The sequence below is a fragment of the Passer domesticus genome, unplaced genomic scaffold (genome assembly GCF_036417665.1).
Source record: "Passer domesticus isolate bPasDom1 unplaced genomic scaffold, bPasDom1.hap1 HAP1_SCAFFOLD_44, whole genome shotgun sequence".
Taxonomy (NCBI): domain Eukaryota; kingdom Metazoa; phylum Chordata; class Aves; order Passeriformes; family Passeridae; genus Passer; species Passer domesticus.
Window position 1 is genome coordinate 278617 of NW_026990160.1, and position 21048 is coordinate 299664.

Consider the following 21048-nt stretch of genomic DNA (forward strand, 5'->3'; position numbering starts at 1 on the left):
ACAAAATGCTGTGCCTTGCCCAGAGCAGGCACTGATCCCCGAGCCCCAGCAGAGAGCTGCAGCAGCCCTGGCATCAGCCCTGGAGCACATGCAGGAGCTCTGGGGCTGCTGGGGCCTTGTCTTTCCACCCCTCTCTCCAAAGCCTCACATCCAGCACATAAGCACTGCTGTCCTAAGGCTTCTCCCTCAGCCAGCAGGGATGTTCTCACCAGTGGTAATGGGAACTGGTCAGGCCCATCATTGCAGCAATAGGTCCTTCATGAGCTGAACCTGAAGCAAGTTCATCACTGCTGACATGAACAAAGTTCAGCTTGGCAGATGTTCTCTTTATTTTTGTGTGTGATGCATTCATCACCAAAGTCCCCAGAAGACACTTGGAAGTGACAGATTGAGCAGCAGCAAAGCACCAAGGCCAGGAACTTTTGTTTCCTCAGTGGGGCTGTACAAAAGCACAAAGGCCAGCAGCTGCTGGGCAGAAGCACATTTCCCCTGAGCTCTCCCTGAGCATCAAAGCAGAGAGTCTTGTGTTTGTCAGGCAAGAGCTGTTCACCTGGTGACCAATCCTGATTGCTCCCGTTAAATCCAAAGTGCACCAACACATCTGTATAATTATTTCCAACACATTGCACAGAGTTTCTCTGCTGGGCCAAGCAAACAGTTACCAGCGTGGGTGACAACCCACAGTCCCAGACTGCATTGCTGGTAAATACAGAGAAACCTCCTGTTCTGCTTCCTTGATGTGCTCCTGTTCATGGTGCTTCATTGAGCTGGGATTGGATCCTTCAGACTGGAAATGGCATCCTCCTTTTGGGTTTCCATGTCACTGTATTGCTCTAATGTGCATTTGCACTCTTTCAGAGTTTTGACTGCTCCCTTTCTTAGCGTAGCTTTCATTGAAGTACTGCTAAAATGTGCCCTTTTTAGGCTCAATCAGGATCTTTTCAAGGTAAAACACACCAAAGAACCACACTGCAAATTCAACAGTAATTATTCCTTGGTCTGTAAAAAAGGATTAATACAACATCACTTTCCAACATCACACATATAGTATTCATTTTAATATTTGCAAAAAGCCAATAATATAATAGGCATTTTTCACAGTGCTGGTAACACGGAGCTGCAACCCAACTCTGTCTCCACTTCCCAGGGAAGTCCTGCTCCATAATCTTTATCTGCCTCCCCCAGCAGCTCAGTGGGAGGAAAAGCCACTTGAAGTGGCTGGTGGATTGTCCCTCAGTTTTGGCAGAGGCTTTGAGCCAGGAGGTTCCCTTGAGGGATTCTGGCTTTGGAAAGCTCTCCTGAGCCTGCAGGTGTGGAGTAAAACTACCTGCTGTGCCAGTGAACAGCAAGTTATCCTGTGATCCCTCTGAGACCCCCAGGGCTTGGGGTCAGCCCTTGCTGGGGAGCGGCTGCTTGTGAGAAATAGCCACTCACTTTTCCTAAGTTTAGAAAGGTTGATTAAACCTTATCAAAAATACAACAGAAGACTGGATAGAGAAGATGTTACGGAAGGATTTGCCCCACTGTGTGCTCACCCACACAATGGAGGTTTTGCCTTTTAACCCTTTAGCCTCTCCCAAAATTCTGACCATCGACCCCTTCTTCGCTGTCCTGTGGTGGAGTTCACTTCCTCCAGTCTTGATTGGAGGTCAGATGTCACCATGGTGACAAGCCGACCCTCCCAAATATCCCAACCCCAGCTGTCCCTTGATAACAACTCAGGGGGTATAAAACCTTTTCTTAACCTATAGACATGGTATTGGTCTGTTAATGGTGAGAGTCAGTCGTGGCATTGCTCATCTGTCACACTGCTGCTCCTCCCCAGGTGCTTTGCTCTCCTGCACTCGCACTTCTCTCTGCAAATCTGTGGCTTATTAAACGACCTGCTGGCTTTGTCTCTCCTCTGGCTGCAGGCAGAGTCTTTTTGGGCAGTCACAGAGAGAGCTGCGGCAGGAAAAATTAATGGAGGAGAAAGAAACAGGGAAGGAGAAGGGCTCTTGTGAAGATCGTGCTGCCCTCCTTAGAGCCTCGGGGGAGATGGCAAAGGTGCACCAGGACCCCATGTTCTCTGATGACGTTTTTTTCATTGAGCCAATGGTAAGTGATAGCTGAGAACCTCATTTTCCTCCTCTTCCTCCTCTCCCTCTTCCTCCTCCCACCCACTCCAATCCTGGCTGTGGTCACTGGGCAGATCCTCAGCTGGTCCCACATGCTGGGAGGGAGGGAATTGAGTTTCTGGTGCAGCTGCAGATCTCACCTAAAAATGCTAAAATGCTCAAAGCATTTCTGGCCTGCAGGCTCAAGGCAGGGCTGGGAGCCTGACAAAGCCGAGCTCTGCTGCCAGGGCTGGAGCTCAGGGCACTCCGTGCGTGTCCTTGCAGTGTCACAGGGAGCAGTTCTTGTAGGCAGGGGCTGCCCCCACACGTGGGGCTCAGCAGAGGCTGTTGCAGCACTGCCAGCTCACACACTGACCTGAAGCTGGCAATGGTTGGCTGGGAAAAGGAGGCCAAACTCAGCCCAAGGTTAATCCCAGAAATGCCAATGGCCTCCTGTAACCACGCCTTGCACTATTTCTGAGTCTGCCTTCCAGTGTCATCTGAGAGCCTGGACACAAGGCTGGAAGGTTTCACTGGGCCTTTTGAGTTCTCCTGCACACAGGGACAGAAAACCTTTTCCTTTTCTGTTTCTGCAAGCAAACTGCCACGTGCTGCCAGCAGCCAGAGCCCTGATTCTGAGCACTGGCATTGTGAGAGATGATGAATGCCTGGTGTCTGCACAGTGCAAAATCCCTTCTCCCCTTGGAGTAAAGCCCAGAATAATCCCAACCTCTGCTTTCTTTCAAAACAGGTTAAACTAATATTTTTATTTCTGGGGAAGGGGATCATGATCTCTCCTTGTGAAGAGCCACCAGTGCACATTGGCAGTTACATCCCACTGCAGCTGACAGCAGCATGATGTGAGCAAGAGCTTGTGTCAGAGCAGTAGGAAATTGTGGAGAGTGGCAGCTGACCAGCATTGAGAGCTTCCAGCACTGTGTTGAGCTGCCTTTGGAGGGTTTCCTTGGGCTCCTTGTGTTGTTCACTCATCACTGACGCTCTAAACAAAGGCTTACAGGACTATGGTTGAAAACAAGAAATGTGAAGTTTGAAGAGAAATGTTTTTCTGTTTCTGTTGTAGGAGGGAGAAATCGAGCCGGATGGTTTGGCCAAAATCAAGATGACTTTCAAACCCCTGGAAGCAGTGGAGTATCAAAGTATGGCTTACTGCAGCATCTCAGGTGCAGCTCCTTTGCCCTGCTTCTCCCCCTCAGTGCAGCCATGGTGCAAGCCTGAGCCCACTGGGCTGCCCTGGCAGTGCTGGGAAGAGTCCCTGGCCAGCAGGGCAGTGCTGGCACATCCCCAGTGGCCCTGCAGCTCCCAGGGAGTGTCCCGTGCAAGGCCAGGGCTCAGAGTGCTGTGTCTGGGTTCCTGATCCCAGCACAGCCCAGGAAGTGCAGGGAGAGGTTTTCATGCCATGCCTTTGCCAGCATTTCCTCAAAGGCCAGAGAGCTGCAGAGCAGAACAGCTTTAGTGAACAAGCACTAAGCCCCTGCAGGCCCCTGGCCTCCAGGACGGCTCCACTGGACATGGATCCATCATCAGGTGGCAGGAGCTGGGTTAGAAATGTGCTCCCTGAGCCTGGATCAGCTCCCACTGGCCAGACAGCACCAGAGCAGAGGGGGCTGAGCCCCACTGAGCCCAGGCTGTTGGTAGAAGGAGCAGCCTTGGCCAGCAGCTGCTTCTCTCCCTGTGTGGGAGCTGTCACCTTGCAGCTCTCAGTCTGTGGAAACAGAGCCCAGTGCTGAGGGTCAGAAGGTGAGGACTTGGGCAACAAAGTCCTGTGCTGCTGGGCCAGGTAGTTTGGTAATTGCCAAGCTCTGGATGAGCTTTGTGCCTTCACTGAATGGATTTCCAAGCTCCTCTAGGTGCATGGGAAGGAAAGCACAGAATCCTAGGATGTTAAGGATGGAGTGGACCTTAAAGATCATCTAGTGCCAAGGCCCCTGCCATGGGCAGGGACACCTCCCCCTAGAGCAGGTAGCTGCAAGCCCCATCCAGCCTGGCTTTGAACACTTGCAGGGCTGGGACCTGCACAACTTCCCTGGGGAACCTGCTCCAGTGTCTCACCACCCTCACAGGAAAAAATATCATCCCAAATATCTAACCTAAATTTCCTTTCCTTCAATTTCTACCCATTACTCCTTGGCCTGCCACTCCAGGACCCCAGAGATGTTTGAAACTCAGCAAACTTGTGGCTCCCATTGGAAACCAGCCCGAGGAATGGGTTAGGAATTACAAGTGAGCCCCAAGGGATATCTGCTGAGGGAAGAGAAGGGTCCATATCTTGTCCTGCAGCATCAGGAGCTGGTTGCATCCAGCTCAGAGTCAGGGACTAGCACTGAGGCAGCCTGGAAAAGACAGTGTGACAGAGGGAATGCTTGTACTGAAATGGACATCTCTCCCCAGGCCGTGAGAGCAGGCTGCCCCTGCAGCTCAGAGGGGAAGGCCAAGGACCCTTGGTGGAGCTCAGCTCTGACACTCTGGAGCTTGGGGACATTTTTGTCAACACCCCCCATGTCTGTGAGGTGAGCAGCAGGGCTGGGGATGGATGCTGATGGCTCCTGAGGCAGCAGCAAGCCTGGTGGAGCTGTGGAATTCCTGCCAAGCTGGGCAGTTGTGAGCAGGGAATATTTGATGTGCTGGTCCAATCTGGGGGGTCAGAAAGGTGTGTCTGTTGTTCATGAAGCCCCAGCCCCTGCTTTTGGGCAGCCTTCCTTAGGGATCAGCTGGGAGGCTTCCTGCAAAACAAGCCCTTGGCAGCACTGGGTGCAAAAGCTGCATGTCCAGAGGCTTTTGTGGCAGTGCCAGACACAAGGCACCTTTGGACTGGGCTCTGCAGAAGCAGCTGGAACCAACTGGCTGCCTTTGAGCTTCAGTCCACTGCCAACAGCTTCCAGTCAAGGGTCTCCTGCTCATTCCTGGAAGTCCCAGGAAAGCCTTGGGAGTTCTGTGCCTTGCTGACCAGTCCCACACTTCAGCCTTGGTGCATCTCTGGCTCTGGAAAGAGAAAAGTGTTCCTGGGAATAAAGCAAAGGATTTTTCTACCTATTTGCCTCCACCCCCCAATAGTGTCAAGCTTGTAAAAAAATCATGAAAGAGCAACTGAAAAGAGGTAGGAAATGAGGCACTGCATCAGGGCAAACACTTTCAAAAGCTTGACTGTAGAAGAGAAAGACACCCTGAGTTTTCTTACCAAAAGATGGTGCTGTCTGTACATTTTGCTGCTGATGCCTCATTATCAATGTCTTGTTTTCATGGTGTGGGAAAAGGTGAATGAGGTGATGGTGCTGTTGGAGCTGTGCAGGCTGGGGCAGCAGCAGCTCAGTGCTGATTCACCAGGCAGCTGCAATCACCCCACGTTGCTCTCAGGGCCAGGTCTCCATGAGCTGGGTGATGCTGCCCAGAGGTGCACTGCTCTGTGTCCATGGGATAACCCCAGGGTGACTGCAGGTCTGTGCAGCTGCCACTGCTTTGCATGAAAACCCAAAGGCAGAACTTGTCCTCTTGTATCTTTTGACTTGTGCCATTCAGCAGCACAAAGCATCTTCTGCCTTTTCTGGCTGTTCATTGCATCCTTAGACAATAACTCCCAAGAAGGGAAGATTCCACATGGATTTCCACTTTGCTTTCTTGCTGCTGCAGGTGAACCTGATCAACCAAGGAGCTCTTGATGCTCCCTTCAGATACATCCCTGCAGCCACAAAGGTGGGCTTGGGCTTCAAGCTGGCACCCCAGGAGGGCATCATTGCAGCAGGTGGGAGCCAGACTCTCCAGATCTCCTTCAGTGCCACCGTGTTGGGGAGGTTTGAGGAAGAATTCCGGTTCAGTGTGGCTGGATCTCCTACGCCTGCCATCCTGACCATCAGGTAAGGACCCTGGGAGCTTGGTGGGCACATCTGCAGCTGTCTCTGGGACATGCCCCAGCTATCCCCTGTTGGGGTGGAGCAGAGAGAAAAGGTGTTTGCTGAGGTCTTCATCTCTGCTCTGATGCTGGCATTGCTTTAGTGGGAGGATGCCTCCTGCCCTGTGTGGTACCTGGAGCTGGAATGACTCCTCCCTGCAGGGATCTCCCTCTGCCCTGGGCCATGGCAGGCAGTGGGATGGATCAGCTTTGGGCAGCAGCTGCTCTGGGATGTCCCAGCTGAAGAGCCAGCAAGGCCCCCAGGGCTTTGGAGATGGGCCAGCCTGGGGCATTCTGCAGCAGCAGCAGTGCTTTTAAAAACTTCTGTCAATAATCCATGCCAGATGGGCAGCAGCAGCCTCACCTCCCCTCTCCTGGCCATGCTGTGGGGGACAAGCTGTGCTCCCTGCTGCTGTGCCCAGAGGGCTCTGGTGCCTCCTGTGCACAGCCAGGCAAGGGCTGATGTGGGAGTCAGGGAACTGTGCAGCAGGAACTGTGCCAAGGACTTGGGCACCATCCCCTGGGCTGGTGCCATGGCAAGAGATCATCCTGGCCCAGCACAAGGGACAAGGGATGATGATAGGGGAGGCAGAGCTCAGTGCTCAGCACCACAGCAGCACGAGGTCCTGTCCCTGCCAGCCTGAGCCATGTGCTGCTAGGATAATGCAGTGGGAGCAGGAGAGCTGATGCTGGCTGCTCTGCAGCTTTGGAGCTAGGCTGCTGCTCTTGGGAGGCACTGGGGCAAGGCAGTGAAGAAATGAAAGCAATCTGCACTGGATTATAGCAGTAAGATGAGGGAGATAGATGAAAAAGAACAAGGAAGTTATTACTTAGCAAGAGCAAAGTGGTGAGTAGATCTGCCCCCAGTGGAGAAAGAATGATGATGGCTTTGTTCTTGGAGGAAAAGTGCTGCTTTTTTATTTTGGAGATCAAGAGGGAACCTTCCACCATCCAATAAGTGATTCTCCTCTGTCCCTCCCCTAAACTGGTGATGGGGTGTTTGTGCATCAGCAGCTTTCTCCTTGAGCAAGGGCAGGTGTCTCTTGTTGAGATGTGTGGAGCAGAGCCAGGGGCAGTGCTGTGAATCCAACAGAAGGCACAGGTCACTGGGCCTGGATTTTTAACCACAAGGCAGAGTGGGCATGGATTGGCATCAGCCATGAAATCAACTGGTGAGTGTTGTGCAGCTTCAAGTGCTGCTTTCAGTGGGTGTTGGTGACTTTTGCAGTGTGTCTGCTGAGTTCAAGGACAGGTGAGGTGCTGTGCTAGATTCAGGACCCCCTTGTTTGGTTGTTGAAGCTGTTGCTCTTGGCTGTGCCAGCTGCTGCACTGCTGACAAGCTGCTCCTTTCCTCTAGGATTCATCTGTGCCCTGTGTAGAAGTGTTGCTGCTCTTTTCAGAGGATGTTTGGGGCTGCCCTGGGTTCATGGCTCACAACTGTGTCTGTAATGATGGTGTGGGTCAAACTCTGCTGAGAAAGCTCCTCCATGGGAACAGCAGTTCCAGCTAAGAAGTAGCAAGGCAGGAACCTGTGGCTGGCAGGGCTGGTTACAGAAGTTTGTGGGGACACCTTGATGCCCATCCCATTGCAGATGGGGAAACTGAGGCCCGGAGCCATGTCTGGCTGTGTGTTCAGGGTCCTTCATGGGACCAGCAGCATCCCGGGGGCTTTTCCTGCCTGCCCTGTGCCCAGAGCCCATCAGTGGCTGTTGGCTGCTGGCCACTTGGCTTTAGCTGCCTCCTGTGCCCAGGGGCACTGTGCTGAGCACATGGTGTGTGCTGGTTTGAAAGGCACGGTGCCCTGACCCCAGGTTTGTGCCCCTGAGCCACGACAGCCGGAGCTTTGCAATTCCTTGAACCAAGGCATTTCCTGCTCTGTCCTCGCCATGCAGGGGCAGCGTCACTGGACCCAGTTTGCACTTCGACCTCCCTGAGCTCGACTTCGGGGACATCTCCTTTGGTGAGTGCTGCCTGGGCTGGGACACAGCGGGAGGGATCTGTGCCTTCCAAGGGAAAAGCATCCCTCCCTCCTGCTCTGCCCCAGCAGCCTCTTCAGGGTGGGAACTGCAGGGCTGCTGGTGCTGCAGGGAGCATTTGGCCATTGTCAGATCAAACAGAAGCAAGGCTGAGAAAGTCAGGATTTTCTGGTGTCTCTGTCCTGCTTGAAAAGACAGATGTCTGCCAAGGAAGGTGGGGATCTTCCTGGAATGGAAAGATGAGCCCCTGCCTCCAAATGATGATACCTTTGAAATTACAGGGCTCAAACGATGGGGAAAGGAATAACAGTTCTTTCCTAGACTATATCAGGAGAGCCCAGAGAACAGGAGCAGATGTTTACCAGCCGCCAAGTCCCGTTTTTTCCCTTTGGTGCAGTGAGGATCCCAGCAGGAGGAGCTGTGGGCTCTGGCAGGGCAGTGATCCCCTGCCAGCCGGCAGCGGCAGGGAAGGAGGGAAGGAGGGAAATGCTCCTTTTGCAGAGGGACAGAGGGCAGGGGGATGTGGGCAGTGGCTCAGAGCAGCAGGCAGCAGCGGGGAAGGCAGGCAGGGTGGGTGCCAGGCTGAGCTGCAGCCAGGGCAGTGCCGGGCCAAGCACACAACCTCCCGCAGCAGCACGCGGCCGAGCTCCCATCCCCGAGCGGGAGGAAGGGAAGCTCCGCTCCCTGCCCAGCCTCAGCTCCCACTGCACAGCGCCCACGGCATCACGCCACAGCTGCCAAAAACCCCCAAGGGAAAAGCCCACCCCCAGGGCCAAAACCCCCAAACCCCCTATCCCCCTTCCCAGACCAAGGGGAGCATTCACTACCAAGCCTGAACCCAGAACAAGGAAGGTCATGAACTTTTTAAGGAAACTACTTGCCTTTCCTGAGCTGCTTCTTCCCCACCCTGCATCACCATGGAGGCACTTGTCAAGTTGCCTTTTTGAAGAAATGAAACAAGAAAGGCAACCAATGGAACTATGGTTCTGAACCAGGAGATTGATCCTGCTGGATCTGCTTTCATTCCTAAGGTCTCTTCAGCTGAAGGCAGCTGTTGTATCTTTGCTTCTTTGGAACTGTTGACTGTTGTCTGCATGCCGTGAGCTCAGTCTCATTGCAGGTTTTGCCATCTGTGTTTGTCCTTGTTGTGCCTCTCTTGCCTCCCTGCTGGAGTCACTGCTGGAGCTGGCAGTGCTCACTGGGATGGGCACAGAGAAGCTCTGGGCTGCAGCTGCAGTTGTTTTTTCTCCCCATCTGTGTTCCAGTGCCTCTTGGTGAGCAGGCCTGGGGAGAAGTCTCCTCCCCACAGAGCTGGCCAGCCCAGCCAGATGTCCACTGCAGAGCAGCTTGTGGCTGCTCTCCGGGCTCTGCAGGACATCCCCACCATGAGTGGCTGCATCTCTGGCTTTCCAGCATGGAAAGCAAATCCCAGAGCTCCAGTGGGGTAAAGCCTTGCAAGCAGCAACCCCAGTGAGCAGCATGGGTGTGATGTCCCCATTTGTTGGGTGAGGTGGGACCTGGTTCCTCATTGCCAATCTCCAAGCAAGGCTTGGTGTGCCCCCAGTTGAGTGGGCTCTGAGCTGTCTCGTGCTCAGTCTGTTTGGCCCAAACCAAGAGATGCCTTAAAGATCCTGCAGAGAGAAGCTGCATTGAGGTGCTTTGCCTCACGTTCTAGTTCCTGATTCCATCCTCACTGTCTTTTGCTGTAGCTTCTTCTCAACGCTGACTCACTGTTTATCTTTCTGGAAAAGGGTGGGAGTGTTGTCAGGCTTAACAGGGAATTTGACAGCTTGAATTCTCAGAGGAAATGCTCGGTCTGGGTGCACACTCATCACTGGGAGATCACTGGTGCTGGTTTGGGGCAGGTGAGGCAGCTCCTCCCCATCGCCAAGAGAGAAGCTTGCAGTGTTCAGCAGGGCTAGGAGTGGGCATTTTCAAGGCTGCAGTCTGCAATCTGTGTCAAAGGGAACTGAGTGACGATTCATTCCTCATGCAGCTTCTGGCTGAGCTGTAGTTCAGATAATCCAGAGCTGAACTCCAGTGCCACTTTCATCGTGCCAGGCCATTCCCAGCAGGAGTCATGCCACGATGGGAGCCTCAATGGATGTTGGTGTCCTTTCCTAGGCTTTCCCTACACCCAGCGCTGCCGGCTCACTAACAGCTCCCCGGTGCCCGTGACGTTCCAGCTCCGCATGTCGTTCGATGGCACGCAGCCGGCCGTGGACAGCGTCGATCAGATCCGCTGCCACAGTGACCCAGCCTGGAGGAAGGGCATTCACTTGTATGTGGAGCCCCGGGAGTTTACAATCACTCCCAGCCAAGGGACCATCCTGCCCCAGGGACACCAGGACATCCAGGTACGGGCAGAGTGCAGCCAGAGACGCTTCAGCACCAGGGCTGCAGCTGCACTGCAGTGTGGGAGGGCTTTAGCTCTGCTGCAGCTTTGAGCATGGTGTGAGTGAGAGAGCTGCATTGCTCTGAGGCCTCTGCTAGCTGCCTTACTCGGGATGTTCCTCAAGGAGCACTGTTTTCTTTCCAAAATCATATGCTGAGGTCACATACCATATGGTCAAGGCCAGAAGTCACTCTTGGCTTCTTGAGAGCCATTTATTTGATTGCAAGTGGGCAGAGCAAAGATGAGGGCAAAAGGTGGCTGTTAGAGGGATGTCATTGTAGAAAGCAGTTAGCTTTTCTTCTTGGTCTCATTTCCCCTCTCCTGGGGAGCAGAAGGATTTGTGTTCACTGCAGGAATCTCCAGTGGGGACAAAAAACTCTGCAGCCATGAACTGCCCAGCACCTGCTGGGCCACACTTTGCCCTCAGCTTCCTGCTGTAAAGCTGAACTCGTGTTCAAGTCAGATTTCTTCTGCATTGATGTCATTGTAGTCAGATGAGAAATTGGCCCCTTAATTTGAATACAGTGGTGCGTAGAGCTTTAGTCTAATGTTTTAATGTAGCTGAGCTATGCCCTGATAGCAAGGTGTGTTTAACACATCTGCTATTGCCAGAAGGCTTTTGTTGCTTTGAGACTGTGCTCTACACATGGAGCAGCAGCAGAATTAATACAAAATCTTCCCTCAAGAGCTGGAGGATATCACATGTGGATAATGAGCTTTTGTAAGGAAGAATTTCCTGTTCTTCTCTTCCACCAGGTGACCCTGTGTTCCAACTCGGTGATGGAGTTTTATAGGAAAATGCTGGTGGATCTGGAGGGTTTTGGCAAGGGAGTGGCATCACTGGTCATCACAGCCAGGTACCAGCCCTTCCCTGGCCTCCCCCAGCCCCTGCCTTGCCCAGGCTTTGCTGGCTGCAGCTGCCAAGGAGAAGTGCTGGATCACGAGCTCATGTTGTGCCAGCTGGGCATGAGAAGAGCAGAGCTTGGACAGCAGCCTGTGGTGAAAAGCAGCCCTGCTCCCAGCCCAGCAGGGTCCTGGGCCCTTTTCTGAAGGCACCAGGAATGAGATCATTTCTTGGCCTGCTTTTGGTGCTTGAGGTGGAACAAATTTCCCCAGGGCCTCCTCTCCTTCTTGCTGCAAGAGGTGGAGTTGTGCTGGGTGCGAGCACCGTGCATTGGTTTGGGACACAGCAAGCAGCCTGCTGAGAGCCAGGCTCTGGTTCTGTTCATGAGGGCACGTGGCAGGGGGGAAGTGGCTGCCAGCAAGAGTGCTGAGGGCAAGGTCTCAGGAGGGGAAAGCAGCCATTGGTGTGGCAGCTCAGCTCTAGATTTTCTCCTTCCCTCTGCTTTCCATTGTGAGCTTGAATGTTCTCAGGGTTGAGAGCAAAAGTGGTTGTTGCTGCAGCAGAATTCCATCCTGCTGTGCTGCTGTGGGTGTCAGTGGAATGCCAGGAGGGATGCAGTTCCCTGGTGCTGTTCCCTCTCCCAGGCAGAGCCATCCAGGCAGCGCCTGGGCTGGCATTTTGTCAAGCAGGTGGGGCTGGGGACAGTCAGTGCCTGGAGCTGTGGAGGGAAGGAGCCAGGGAGCTGTAGGGCCTGGGAGGGGCTGATCAGCCACTCTGGAGGGCAGCTGGTGTCTCGTGCCCTCCAAGGCTGGGGCAAGCAGCTGAGTTCCCAGGCAGGGCAACAGCACCATGGCAGAGAAGGGAGTCATTTTTCCTGGGCACTGGAGTTGTGTGCTCCTTGAGCCTTAGTGAGCTCTGATCCTTGTTGGGATGGCTCCCCTAGAGCTCATGGATCTGGGAGTGTTACAGGAGTCCTTGCAAGCCTTCCTGGGGAAAGGAGGGGCTGAGGCAGCTGTGGGACAAAGTGCTCTGCCTGGGGCACTTGGCAGCCTCTGGGTGCTGCCTCTCAGGGTTTGCCCCTCCTTGACAAGACCTGTTGGAGTGGGAAGATGTAGAAGGCAATTTATCACTGCAGGGCTGTTATGCTCTGTTTTACAATCTTTGGGGGTAAATGTTCTCCATTCTCTCAGTATCTCTGATTCCCCTGGGCTCATCTCTTTGTCCAGATGTCTCGTTCCAAAGCTGCAAGTGTCCCCCCACGTGCTGCAATATGATGAGTGCCTCCTGAAGGTGCCATATGAGAAGAAGTTCATCATTAGGAATCCCAGCCACCTGCCTGGCTGCTACGGGCTCATTGAACAGGTTTGGCCTCCCATCCACCTCCCCCTCTCAAATATTATTGAGGAGCTTATTAGGGGAAAAAAGGATTTGAACATGACCTTGCTGGTTTCTATTCAGTCTTAAAGATCTGCTGAGAACAGGATCCTACCCGAATGTAAACTTGAGGATGCAGTTTAACCTGCTGAGGGAACAGTTGATGTTCTAGTCTTCAGGGTGTTTTCTTGTGGGAGATCTTAGAGGGTTGTGAAAGCTGCTGCATCCACAGACACCAGTGCCTGTGCTAGCAGCCTCCTTGCAGGATGCCCTGGGAATGCTAAGCCTACAGTTCTTGCATCTTGTTTGTGCCTTTTACCTTTGTCCTGGGCATTTTTAAACACGTGTGTCAGTTGCTGTTGCGGTGGATGTTAGGGAGTGTAAAGTTTCTTCAGAGGTGCCTCTGAAGCTGCATTTCATTGTGTCTCTTGCAGAAACGCAAGGAGGACGCTGCTGTGCTCTACTCCAGCCCCAGGCCCTGTGGGATTGTCCAGCCTCACAGCACTGCAGAGATCCCAGTGCTGGTGGAAGTGCAGGCGCTGGGCGCGCATCGCACCAATGTTCTCATCGGCGTGTTCGGGGATGAGAGAAACCCACTGGTGAGTGCAGGGGAGATGTGTGCCTCTGTGCAGCTGCTCCTGGCAGGCTGCAAAGGGCACGGGGATTCTCCCGGGGAAAACAGGCACAGGCTGCTGTGGAGAAGGCCAGGAGGGATGGGTGGCACAAACAGCTCGTGCCTCACGGGTGGTAATCTCAGTGTCTGGCACAGAATGTCGTTGGTCTGAGCTGGAATCCAGGGCCACTTTAGTGCATTACTCTTGAAAATGCTGTTAACTTTGGAAACATCTGTTTGGAAATGGCATCTCTCTGAGCACAAAAGGGGATGTCAGAAGACTTCTGGGAACCTTGAGCTTTCTGTCAAGGAAAGGAAAGCTGGCATTTGAAGAGTGGTTGCAAGGATTGAAACTGACATTAAAACATAAGGAAATGACAATGCCAAATTCCCTGAATGGCACCAAACATCTGAACCTGGGCCATTGTGGCACTGCATGTAAATCAGTGAAGAGGAAGGACAGGCAAGGCAGGCTGTGCCAGGGAGCCTGAGGTTTGACAGAACAGTTGCTTTCAACTCTCAGACTGCTTACCTTAAAGAGGAGGGCTTCTCCCCACCAGAGGAACCAGTTGTTTAACTGTCAGCCTGGTCTGAACTAGAGATTTCTTGCAAAGCTTTTACCTTTGGGGCAATCCTTTGTAGTTTGAAAGATTCTCTTACCTTGATCCTTTTAAATTTGGAGGTGAACATGTGATTATCTTTTTCTTTTTTCTCCAAAAGCCCAGCATTTCAGCTGGAGAGTGGTAGCTGTCCCTAAAGAAATAACTAGAGCAGGGTTGAGCTGTTGAACGATTTTTAGGTTTCCCTGTTGTGGTTTGCTTTGGGTTTTTTTAAAAATGTTTCTTGCCTGCTTCCTGGGACAGAGAAAACAGTTATGGAGCTCTGGACGGCTGGCAGAAACCTCGCCAAGCCCAAGGCTGATGGAGTCTGGCAGGATCCCAGCACTACAGCCCATGTATGTATGTCTGGATGCATGGGGAATGCCACCTGAGTCCCCTGGGAGTGTTGGAAAATGTCAGCCAAGCCCCCAGCAGTGTCAGGGAAACATTCCTGATAAATACCTGGTGGAGCTGCAGAGTTTCTGCTGTTGGGCCCTGGGGGGCTGTGCTGGCTGTCACTGCCTGGGTCTGCCCCTGGATGTCTCAAATCTGCCCTTTTTGCTTGCCTTCTCTGTCTTTTCCTCTCCCACTGTGCTTTTTGCATGCCCACAGGGTGTTCATCCCTGTCCTCTGCAGTTCCTCAGTGCAAGCAGTTGCAGCTGCTGCAGCAGCTCAGTGTCATCCCTGGGCTGCCTTTAGAGCAGACCTGCTCCAGCCTGGATTGGGAAGGGCTGGATCAAAGCATTTCTCAGTTCAAGGTGCCAGCAGCCAGCCAGGGGCTGCATCCTGAGCAGGAGCTGCTGGTGCAGGTGTCCCTCCCTCCCACTGCAGGTCCCTGTTCACAGTTATCTTCTTTTCCAGAGATGAGCTTCACCCACCTCAATTCACTCCCCAACCACCAAAGGAGATGAGAACATGTTTGCATTGCCCAGCGTCTCGATGGAGGCACTTCAAGGCTGGAAAGCAGGAGGCAGCCACAGCCCTGACTGAAGAGCAGGATTTGACCCAGTCTTCAGGAGCAGAGGTAGATTTTCTTGTACACCTACTGCTTGTGCTGCCTCCCAGCCTGCCACCAGCAAGTCATGCTCCTGCTGAGCTCCCTTTTTGCTGCCCTGCTGTCCTGTGCCCTGACAGTGGCTGGGCAGCAGGGCCAGTGGGTGGACATGGGGGAGTGGGAGGGAGAAATAGGAGAGTTTTCCTTGGAGAAGCTCACTCAGATCCTACAGGCCTGTGCTGAGTGTGGGATTTTTTGTCTTGTTGCCTTCCCAATGCAAGATGAGGCTTTCATCTGCATCATGATGGGAAGAGCTGCAGCTTCCTTGGCAGAGCAAGCTGGGATGAGTCCTGATCTCCATGTGCCCTCTTCCCAGCCCAGCCAGACTCCCTGTTTGCAGCTCTCTGCTGTCACCCGAGAGCTGCTCTTGCACTGCTGGCCCTGAAGCTGTCTTACAAACTGGGACTTGGCAAAGTGGCTGTCTTTTCCTGCAGGCGTAGGGAATGGCTTGTTTTTCAGGTGCCACCACAAGCTCCTGCAAACCCTCACCTCCCAGCAGGCCTGGAGGGATTCAGGTGCTGCGTGGACGCACCGCACACTGCCCTGGGAGCGGAGAAGGGAAGAGGGAATCTGTCTCCCTTGCACACTGTCAGTGTGGCAAGCAGGGCTGGAGCTGCCAGTGCCACTGGTGGCCCTGAGCATTGGCCACAGAGGGGCCTCCCATCCCTGCAGGCCCAGCACAAAGTGCTGCTGGAGCAGCTGGGTGTTGGAGAGGCCGTGCAGGACACGTTGTGGGGCTGCCCAAGGACGCTGTGCAGCACCTATGGAGGGCACTGCTCCCCCTGCAACTCTTCAGGTGGTCCAGAGGAAGGTTTTGCAGGAGCTTTTGCTGTAGCACCTTGAGGGAGCAGCATTTAAATCAGAGAGAGAGGGGCAGAGCCTCAGGAGTCAGATGAGCTGGGCTGGGAGTCCTTTGCTCAGCTCCAAGAGCTCTCACTCTGAGTCTCCTCCTTTTCTAAAAGCAGTAAGTTTTGAAACTTTTTCAAGGCAAGTTGTGCATCAGAGAGAATTTCGAGTGCCAGGAGACATCCCAGTTCACTTTCATGTCATGTACTCATGAATGCATTGACCCGTGAGGATGGGAGGAGATTTTCCCCATGGTCCCTGCACTGGTCAGTGGCATGGATGCAGGATGAGATCAGGGTGATTCTGGCAGTGTTTGGGGAATAGGCCCCTCTGGCTGCAGCTGCACTTTGCTCCAAGCTGCTCTTCTGCATCCATTTCCATGCTCAACACCTCCATCTCTCCTGTCTTCCATGCAGGCTTCCAGTATCCTGCCAGTGTCAGGTGTGCTGCAGCCAGGAGAGAGCCAGCAGGTCTCCTTGCCCTTCTCTGGCCACCTCAACAGCATCTCCAGTGCCACGGCGCTGTGCCACGTGGAGGGAGGCCCCAGCTCCGAGGTGCTGGTGCCCGGGGAGGCCTCACGTGCCAGCTGCTCCCCGAGCCCCCAGGAGATCAACTGTGGCTCTGGGGCACCTCTCAGGGAGAGGTGAGTAAGCCTTCCATGGGTTCCTGCTCTCCATGGCTTACTGTCCCTGCAGGGCTTCCCTGCTCCAAGGACTCTGAGCTCAGAGGTGCTGCATAGCAAAGGCCAGAAGCAGCACAGGGATGGCCACTCTTGGCTCCCTGGCTCCCAAGAGAGGAAGCACCTTCTTCTGTTGGGACAGAGCATCTTCTTCTCTAGTTTAGTGGTGAGCCCTCCTGGCTCAGATGCTGCCTGCAGGGAGCTGGGCTCTGGCCCTGCCTTGGCACTGCCTCTAGAGGTGTCTTTAGCTCCATGGTGTTGAATTGCATCTTCTTCATCATCTCCCTTCTTCACCAAAACACTGGGACTGTGGTGTGGGCAGGCGTGGGGCACAGACCAAACCTTGGTTTGGGTGCTGGTGCTGCCACAGATGAAGTCCTTGCAGTGCTGATCTGCCAGGGTTCTCCTGATGGTGGGGCAGCAGCCATAAAAGCTCCTGTCCTTGGGGCTCCCCTTCAGCTGCAGCAGTGGGCAAGCACAGGAGAAGCTCTGCTCCAGCAGGGCAGCCCAGCTCAGGACACACAGGCAAAGTGTGAGCTGGGAGTGGAGGCTGCTTAAAGCAAGCCTGTGCATCAGGAGTTCCTTCAGGCCAGGCTGAAGTTGGTTTCATGGGGAGGAGAGGGACGAGGCTGCTTCAGATGGTTTCCATGGCAGACAGCAGCAGCTGGCTTGGTCACAGCTGGCTTCCAGCAGGAAATCTGGCTGACAAGAGCCTGTCTTGCAGGAGAGAAATTCCTGCAGCCTTTGCTTTCTGACTGATGGGATTACTCTCATTTAGGATCAGACTATGAGTTGTTAAAACCGAGGCTCACGGACAGAGACTCTCTAACTCATTAAAGTTAGAAAGTGGTATGTTTATTAACCCCGGCGGGCGGCACCAGAGTCGTCCCTACAAGGTGTGACCACGCTGTACAAGGTTCTTTGCCCTCTTACACACAATACATGTGCACAACCCCAGCACCTGCCCTCCCCGCTCTGTATTAAAATGAGGTCATTAGTCCTTCACACCTGTGCAATTCTTCTCTGGAATTGGGTCGGTGGTCTCCAATTGGGCCAGTGGTCTTAAGGGATGAAGTCAGCAATGTCTTCATCAGGTCTCTGTGACCCTCTGGCACCATCCAAGGTCCCCTGCTTAGTGACTGATTGACATCAAGCCCAGGTGCTAACCATTGTTCTGCTGGTTTCAAGATGTTCTTCTAACAGTTCACTTACTCCACTTCCTTCTATCAAGAAGCTCATCATGGTAAACAATACAACAATCAGCTCTGGCTGAAGCATCTCATCATCATTAACCTGTGGTCTACCTGTCTAACTGACTTCCTGATCAATGTGAATTGCTTCTAAGCCTCAGCTGAAATCCGAACTCATTGAAATCCTGCTTCAGCTCTGCCCAGGGAGAAGGGGGCTGAATGAGCTGAGTAAGAATTGCAGGAGAGATCAGCAGACGTTGGCACTCTGTGCTCTGCTTGAAACTGGGAAGTGAAGAGACAAAGGGCGTTTTCAGGCACAGCACAGAGAGCTGGTGGATCGGCCTTTGGCAGTGGGCTGGAGGTGTCTGGCTGTGCCTGGAGAGGCAGCTTGCACAGTCAAGCCCTTCTGATGGCAAGGCTCAGGCTTGGCTGGTCCTGGAGGTGCCCTTCCACCCCTGCCCTCCCTTGGGATGTTCCCAACCTCTGTGGGTTGAGGAGAATTCACAGAAATGGTCTGGCGCTGCTGCCTGGCCCCAGCGTCAAGGAATGAAGTGCAGGGCCAGCCAGGACGAGTGAGCCCAAGGTTCTGGTGCTGACTCTCAGCCATGTTTTCTGTTTTGTCTGCAGAAGGGAGCTGAAGCGGCCAGCTCCAAAGCTTGAGGAGGAGACAAAAGCCTTGGCGGAGGAAGAGAGGCAGAAGGAGAAAGAGAAGCAGAAGAAAGAAAAGAAGGGTGTCTCTGTGGGGAAGGAACCTCCAAAAGCAGAGAAGGGGAAAACCAAACCCACAGAGAAGAAGGAAAGCAAGGCCCCAGAGAAGAAGGACACCAAAATCTCAGAGCAGATGGAAACCAAAGCCCCAGACAAGATAGAAACCAAACTCCCAGAAAAGAAAAACAAACATCCAGAAAAGAAGGAAACCAAATTCCCAGAGAGGAAGGAAAGCAAGGCCCCAGAGAAGAAGGACACCAAAGCATTATTAGAGAAGAAGGAAACTAAATTCCCTGAGAAGAAGGAAACCAAAGCTCCAGAGAAGATTGAAAACAAACTCCCAGAAAAGAAATACAAACATCCAGAAAAGAGGGAATCCAAATTCCCAGAGAAGAAGGAAACCAAAGCTCCAGAGAAGATTGAAAACAAACTCCCAGAAAAGAAATACAAACCTCCAGAAAAGAGGGAAATCAAAATCCCAGAGAGGAAGGAAAGCAAAGCACCAGAGAGGAAGGAATTGAAAATCCTAAAGAAGGAAACCAAATCTCCAGAGAAGAGAAGCAAACCTCCAGAAAAGAAGGAAACCAAATGCCCAGAGAGGAAGGAAATCAAAATCCCAGAGAAGGAAACCAAGGCACCAAAAAAGAAGGAACCCAAAGCCCCAAAGAATGGGGAAGCCAAAGTGCCAGAGAAGAGAGAGACCAAAGCCCCAAAGAAGAAGGAACCCAAAGCCCCAAAGAAGAAGGAACCCAAAGCCCCAAAGAAGGGAGGAACCAAAATCCTAGAGAACCCAGCTGAGCTGGAGAAGAACTCTTTATTTTATTCACACAACTTATTTTATACAGTTTGACAAACCTAATGTGCCACATTAGTTAGTTAATAGATTTCTTATTATTAGTTATGCCAGTTATTCTGTTGGATAATAAAATATATTTTACTTGTGCACCAAATCTCTCTGTTGTATTGTTTGTATTGTTACCTATTCTCTTCACTGATTCTCATGGGACAAATCCCTTGTTCTTGCAGGTGCATTTGTTTTTCACCCTCAGAACAGATTGTTCACCAAGTCTCATTCTCAAAATAACTTCACATGGGAACTTGTGACTGCTTAGCTGCACTTAGAAGAGATGACAGGCCAGCTGTTAATATAGCAGAACAAGGCCTGGTTTCATAAGGCCTTTCTTTTATCATTATTCTACCTGTCTCTGACATCTCCCCCTTTTTGTTCATTTAAAAAAGGCTCCTATGTTCTGATATTGAAACAGCACACTCTTGGGAATGTATGATCTCACGAAGGTTTTCACTGGTGATCTGTTAGATATGGGATAAGATACATGAAAGACCAATTACAATCAACAAAACTTACCCAGTTCTGTCAAGTCATTGACACAGGGTTTTGCAGCATGAGCAAACAAAAGAATAATGTCCAATGTCTCTTAGGGAAATGGAAAGAAATGACCATTGTTTCCAATTAGCTGAGAAGTAGGAGAAGGTCCATTAGCTGGAAATGTTGATCTTGGACATCACTGAATGTCCTCCTGGAGCTGGAACAGGGAAGAACTGAAGAAGGTTGGGAGGAGCACTGTCCCATGATGATGCCATGAGGCTTTTGTTGGCCAATTGCCTCTGTCAGTTTCCAGGCACAGCTGTGTCTTGGCAGTCCTACTCCTGTTCCTGTTCTGGCCACAAAGGCTGCAAGGGGATGAGGTTATTTCTCTTTCCACTGGGCTTCATTTCTTCAGAGCTGATCAGTATCTGATGGAATGAACAGGTGACTGCTTTGAGCTGTTGGTGATAAAACACAGGCATCTCTTCTCCTGAAGTTAATGAATCAGTTAGGCTTCCCTGTGGGACACTCCATTGGGATTTAGATGGGATGATCTTTTTTCCAAGTTTCTAATGTAAATATTGCATGATTCAAAATGGTTAGTCGTCCAAACTTCTTATGTACATATTGCATTATTTGAATGTTCTTAAGGCATTCATTCCTTTTTTTTTTTTTTTAATAAGAATGAGATGCATGTCTTTTGTTATGAGTATAAAGAAACATCGTAGCAAAATAATACATGTAGTGGACAAAATACTTAGAGCAATTAGGAATAATTTGGATACAACGATCAGGAATATTCCTAATAGCAGACAAAACTAACAACATAGGTGGAATGAAATAAATAGAAATCTCTGAAATAATGTACCATCATCCCAGAGTCTGCAAACAGCTGACAAACCTCCATTCAGTGGGGACTTGGATAATTATTTCCAGAAAATATTTCCCAAGCTCCCTTTAAAAATAGTTCAACTGTCATGTACAGACGGTGAAATTGCAAAGTCAAAGCAACTCAAATCCAGTTTTGATGCAGAAAACATCTGGGTCTGTTGGCTAATTCCTGTCCAGGTAGAGCTAAGGCCTGGCCACCACCCAAGCTCTAAGTGGGAGAGAATTCCATAAATGTAATTTTAAACAAGGCTCCTAAGAATAGCACTTAGGAGTAAAGGTCTAGGGGTGAAAGACTGATGGACCATCCAATAGCTGTCTCCTCCAGAATTTCCTCAGCATGGAGATGCTTTAAACACAGCAAACTGTTGGAGTGGTTCTGTAATAACAATTGGGACTGCATCTGATTGCTTAGAGTAGATGTCACAATACCATCAGTTTAGAGAAGACTTCTGACAAAGCTGAGATATCATTTCCTGGAACTCTGAAAAATACTTAAAAACCATGAGGCAGCACTGGGTCAAACCATGGAGCCCCAGTGCAGAGCCCAGCTAG

The 21048-nt window shown here is 51.9% G+C and overlaps 2 protein-coding genes, 1 long non-coding RNA gene and 1 pseudogene across 3 annotated transcripts; 3 read left to right on the forward strand and 1 right to left on the reverse strand.

The window, feature by feature from the left end:
• LOC135292683 (zinc finger protein 850-like) overlaps positions 1-21048 on the reverse strand; it is a 276851-nt pseudogene that overhangs the window by 166512 nt on the left and 89291 nt on the right.
• On the forward strand, positions 4509-7961 carry LOC135292788 (uncharacterized). Its single transcript, XR_010354953.1, has 3 exons — positions 4509-4624; positions 5742-5965; positions 7893-7961. It is a non-coding gene; the product is annotated as an uncharacterized LOC135292788 (long non-coding RNA).
• On the forward strand, positions 10169-14668 carry LOC135292672 (hydrocephalus-inducing protein-like). The gene is made up of 5 exons (XM_064406781.1): positions 10169-10333; positions 11128-11228; positions 12442-12577; positions 13024-13188; positions 14663-14668. Exons 1-5 carry the CDS (start codon positions 10169-10171, stop codon positions 14666-14668), a joined length of 573 nt encoding a protein of 190 aa, XP_064262851.1.
• LOC135292763 (proteoglycan 4-like) lies at positions 14442-19228 on the forward strand. Its single transcript, XM_064406858.1, has 3 exons — positions 14442-14825; positions 16118-16344; positions 18198-19228. Exons 1-3 carry the CDS (start codon positions 14709-14711, stop codon positions 19126-19128), a joined length of 1275 nt encoding a protein of 424 aa, XP_064262928.1. The 5' UTR covers positions 14442-14708; the 3' UTR covers positions 19129-19228.